Source organism: Sinocyclocheilus anshuiensis, unplaced genomic scaffold, assembly GCF_001515605.1.
Source record: "Sinocyclocheilus anshuiensis isolate Anshui unplaced genomic scaffold, SAMN03320099.WGS_v1.1 scaffold579, whole genome shotgun sequence".
NCBI classification, from domain to species: Eukaryota; Metazoa; Chordata; class Actinopteri; order Cypriniformes; family Cyprinidae; genus Sinocyclocheilus; species Sinocyclocheilus anshuiensis.
Window position 1 is genome coordinate 2,580,633 of NW_015551075.1, and position 5,510 is coordinate 2,586,142.

A 5,510-nucleotide genomic window follows, 5' to 3' on the forward strand; every position below is an offset into this window, starting at 1 on the left:
ATCAATTTTTCTTTTATGCCAAAAATCATTAGGATATTAAGTAAAGATAATGTTCCATGAAGATATTTAGTAAATTTCCTTCTGTAAATATATTAAAACTTAATTTTTAATTAGTAATATGCATTGCTAAGAACTTCATTTGGACAACTTTAAAGGCGATTTTCTCAATATTTAGATTTTTTTGCACCCTCAGATTCCAGATTTTCAAATAGTTGTATCTCGGCCAAATATAGTCCTATCATAGCAAACCATACATTAATGGAAAGCTTATTTATTCAGCGTTCAGATGATGTATAAATCTCAATTTCGAAAAAATTACCCTTATGACTGGTTTTGTGGTCCAGGGTCACATATATATATAGATATATATATAAAGTCTGTTTGCAGAATATAGAGTAGAATATTCACAAAGCTTTGAGACTGACACTGCCCAATGTCACTGTAAGATCACCAGATCTGTTCCTACTATTCTGACCCACATTCTCATCACGGTTTGTTGTGTTTGGTGGCTGGTTTTTGAATGTGTAATTTTTCATGACCTCAGAACCCCATGCAGCACAATATCTCAATCACTGGTGTGTTTTTGATTTGGAAAACCAATGGTGTGTGATTGAATAATTTATTATTACAAGAATGGTTATTGTGTTCCAGAAATAAATTATTTTCTTGTTTAAAAAACAAGTTGCTCTTATGTGATTTTTCTCCAGGGGATATACATTTTTATTAGGGATTTTTATTTTTGTATTTTGTCAGTTGTATCTGTGTATCTGTATCTGTGGCTCAGTGGTAGAGCATTGCATTAGCAGTGCAAAAGGTCGTGGGTTTGGTTCCCAGGGAACACACATACTGGTAAAAAAAGAAAGTATAGCATGAATGCATTGTAAGTTGCTTTGGATAAAAGTGTCTGCTAAATGCATAAATTAATTAAATTAAATTATATATATAATACCATAACTTTTTTTTTTTTAAATTAAAAAGTATCTTATGCACACCAAGGCTGCATTTATTTGATCAAAAATACAGTGAAAACAGTAATATTGCGGAATATTATTACAATTTAAAATAACCATTTTCTATTTGAATTTAATTTCAAATGTAATTTATTCCTGTGATGCAATGCTGAATTTTCAGCATCATTGCTCCAGTCTTCAGTGTCACGTGATCCTTCAGAAATAATTCTAATATGCTGATTTGCTGCTCAATAAACATCAATTTTGAAAATAGTTTTGTGGCTTAATATTTTAGTGGAAATTGTTTTTTCTTACTGATACCTGTAACTGGTGTATATTGTCAGTATTACTAGTAGTTAACATGCTTATTTGTTCAGTGTGGACCTGTTATTTGGACATCAGATGCACAAAACACTCAACATTTTGCCCACTTTATTGAAAATGTCAATTAGACTTGACACAGGCTAAAGCTCTGGGTCTAGAAGAACCAACAACGATAACATTATATCTACTTAAAGCAGCACTATGTAACTTTTTCTGTTCAAAATTTGCAAAATGTATATAATGAGCGAGTACATCATGAATTCATCTTCCAAACCGCGTTTTGTCTTATTCCGAATCACTACGGTACACTTATAATAAGTACTTATATTTGGACTATTGCAGCCTGGTCGGGTCGTCACCGCTGCGGAGTAACACATACCTGCGTGAATCGCCATAGACATAAACTTGGAGAAGTAGCTCCGGTTGGAATGTTCTTCTGCGGGATGTGTGCAGTTCTGTTTATTAACCGCTAGAGCGCCAAAAGTTACATAGTGCTGCTTTAATACAACAAGCCAAGTAACAACCCTATTATTTCTTGGTCAAGGCTTGTAATCAAGTTTATGCATTTGATTCTAATTATTACACTTATTTTCAACACACAACTAGTACAAAACTTTCTTTTGATAAATTGCAGGCCACCGTTTTCAAGGCAAAGAATTCAAAACACTTTAGCAAAGTTTCTCTGTTTAAAACAAATGTCAGATAAGTCATCCCAAAAGTACATCTGTTAACAGGACCTGCTTTTTACACTTTTATTGTAATACAGTGGCTTAAAATAATAAACTCTACAATTGTAATAATTTCCTTCATAGTTTCTATAAAACATTTAAATCATATATTAAACAAACAAAAGGTTACAGTGTTGTGCTATTGGCTTGGGTCGTTTAAAGGGCTGTATCTTCTGATCCAAACAGCTTGATCGCCGTCTCTTTGCTGTCACAGTCAGGACCCGTCCCATCGAAATCCGGAGGAAGGATTTCAGCACCAAAGTCCCTGAAGTAGCCATCCAGCTCGTCACCGTGAACAAAAACCTACTCGATAAACAGGTTCAGATTTCTCATTTAAACACATTTTCATAAGTGCACATAAGATTAGTCATGTGATCTCAATATGGAGTGACTCTTAAATGGTTTAGCGAGTGTGCATTTCTTTAGGTGTGCAAGGTTTTAAGTTTCTAAAGTGGAACTAATTACTTCATGCATCTTTTGTTTCTGTTCTCCTTTTGAACTCATTTGTCAGAATAGTGAACCGCTTGTTCAACCCTGTTCAGATTTTTTTTTCTCCCACATCCACTTGAATTCCACTCACCCTCTCCAGCAGTTTGCTCTTCATGAAGGGCTTCACCACGTTATAGGTGGTTGTGAAGTACCAGGGCTGGTGGATCACATGCACCGCCTTGAATCGGGCCGGGAAAGAGTCCTGTATCATACATACAGACAGCACAAGATTTATGTCAGCCAGCGCTATATGATATATGAGGCTGTGATCTGAAGGCAAAATAAGGCGTTTACCTGTAGCATGTCCACCATCTTCTTCAGCTCGGTGTGTTTGATTCCAGACGCGTGCTGCATCGTGAAGCCCTTGAAGTTCTCAATGAGGACAAAGCCATTGATTTGGGTCTCTTCGTTTTCTAGAAGTTTCTCAAGGATTACGCAGTAGGCACATAGAGTCTGTGAAAAGACACATTTGTGTTTGAGGCAGGGTTGTTATTGTTAACTAAACCTAAAACCATTTAAAAAAGTTAGATATAAAAACATTTCGGTTACTTTAATTAAAATACATAACTGAAATAAAATATATTATTGTATTTTATTTCAGCCTGTTGCCTGTTTTTTTTTTTTTTACTTGAAATACTAAAATAATTAAAGCTGAAATAAAAAAATAATAAGAGTTATACAGACATATTTAAAAAAAAGAAAAAAAAAAGAAAAGAAAGAAAGAAAAGCCCAAAGTAATAAAAATGATGAACACACACAACAAAATCACGGAGCCATGACACAAGACATGCAAGAAAAAAAAAAATTGTGTGTACGATTTACTATTTCGTTCCCTCGATTTATAAATTGTGCGCACGATTTAGTATTTTGTTCCCTCGATTTATAAATTGTGCGCACAATTTACTAATTCATTCCCTCGATTTGCTAACTCGTGCACACGATTTATAAATTGAGAGAACGAATTAGTAAATTGTGCGCACGATTTATAAATTGAGAGAACGAATTAGTAAATCGTGCGCACGATTTATAAATTGAGAGAACGAATTAGTAAATCGTGCGCACGATTTATAAATTGAGAGAACGAATTAGTAAATCGTGCGCACGATTTATAAATTGAGAGAACGAATTAGTAAATCGTGCGCACGATTTATAAATTGAGAGAACGAATTAGTAAATCGTGCGCACGATTTATAAATTGAGAGAACGAATTAGTAAATCGTGCGCACGATTTATAAATTGAGAGAACGAATTAGTAAATCGTGCGCACGATTTATAAATTGAGAGAACGAATTAGTAAATCGTGCGCACGATTTATAAATTGAGAGAACGAATTAGTAAATCGTGCGCACGATTTATAAATTGAGAGAACGAATTAGTAAATCGTGCGCACGATTTATAAATTGAGAGAACGAATTAGTAAATCGTGCGCACGATTTATAAATTGAGAGAACGAATTAGTAAATCGTGCGCACGATTTATAAATTGAGAGAACGAATTAGTAAATCGTGCGCACGATTTATAAATTGAGAGAACGAATTAGTAAATCGTGCGCACGATTTATAAATTGAGAGAACGAATTAGTAAATCGTGCGCACGATTTATAAATTGAGAGAACGAATTAGTAAATCGTGCGCACGATTTATAAATTGAGAGAACGAATTAGTAAATCGTGCGCACGATTTATAAATTGAGAGAACGAATTAGTAAATCGTGCGCACGATTTATAAATTGAGAGAACGAATTAGTAAATCGTGCGCACGATTTATAAATTGAGAGAACGAATTAGTAAATCGTGCGCACGATTTATAAATTGAGAGAACGAATTAGTAAATCGTGCGCACGATTTATAAATTGAGAGAACGAATTAGTAAATCGTGCGCACGATTTATAAATTGAGAGAACGAATTAGTAAATCGTGCGCACGATTTATAAATTGAGAGAACGAATTAGTAAATCGTGCGCACGATTTATAAATTGAGAGAACGAATTAGTAAATCGTGCGCACGATTTATAAATTGAGAGAACGAATTAGTAAATCGTGCGCACGATTTATAAATTGAGAGAACGAATTAGTAAATCGTGCGCACGATTTATAAATTGAGAGAACGAATTAGTAAATCGTGCGCACGATTTATAAATTGAGAGAACGAATTAGTAAATCGTGCGCACGATTTATAAATTGAGAGAACGAATTAGTAAATCGTGCGCACGATTTATAAATTGAGAAGATAGATAGATTTTGTCAGCAACCGTATAAACTCCTCTATTTTTGGACAGTGGATGGAAATCAGGCTATGACAAATAGCACACATACTTCATCAAAAGTGACCTCCTCCAGATCCCAGTTGTTGATGTTGAAGAGCAGCACCACTCGGCCGTACTTGTCTCTGGTGGAGAGGATTCGTGGGTATCCGGCTTCAATGGTACTGCGCACGGCCTCTGCGGTTAAATTCTCAAACAACTCTGGATAGTCTCGCCTAAAACGCACATAACCTGTCAAAGAGGGAGAAAATCAATTCACGATTTGTACAATGTCATTGAAAGTGTGCTCATTTATGGCATTGTAAGTGAATCCCCATTAAGTCCTCAAGAGGTTCAGAAGACATCTCAACAATGTCTCAAACCTTTCTCACATTTGACAAGATATCAAAGTCTGCCATCTACAGTCATCATATTCTTCAAAGACCAGACGATCTGTTGTTCATTTTACAGCTCTAATACTCTTATGACAATAACTGTTGATTTATATGTAGTGTTTACTTTAAGCCTGGCATAATAGTCAGAAATAATACTCTAAAAAAAAAATGCACACAAAATGCATATAAATATCAGATGTCACTCTCTGTCTCCCAAAAATATATAATGCTTAGGTTTCTGATCAAAGTTAGTTTTTATTGTGGGACAAAACATACAATGATGATTGAGAGATTAACAAATAAATGCTCCTCAAAAGCCTGATGTATCATATTTGATACATTTTAATATGAATTGTTCTAAAAAAAAAAAAAAAAAAAATATA

General features: G+C 34.5%; 1 protein-coding gene across 1 annotated transcript in view; it reads right to left on the reverse strand.

The window, feature by feature from the left end:
• Window positions 1–1,718: 1,718 nt before the first annotated feature.
• The window catches only part of LOC107662294 (retinaldehyde-binding protein 1-like), an 8,335-nt gene continuing 4,543 nt past the window's right edge, over window positions 1,719–5,510 (reverse strand). The window contains exons 5-8 of the mRNA XM_016452265.1: window positions 4,806–4,984; window positions 2,786–2,944; window positions 2,583–2,693; window positions 1,719–2,305 (exon numbers count right to left, since the gene is read on the reverse strand). Of these exons, the coding sequence (XP_016307751.1) occupies window positions 2,159–2,305; window positions 2,583–2,693; window positions 2,786–2,944; window positions 4,806–4,984 (596 nt within the window). The 3' untranslated portion in view covers window positions 1,719–2,158. The remainder of the gene's footprint in view (window positions 2,306–2,582; window positions 2,694–2,785; window positions 2,945–4,805; window positions 4,985–5,510) is intronic.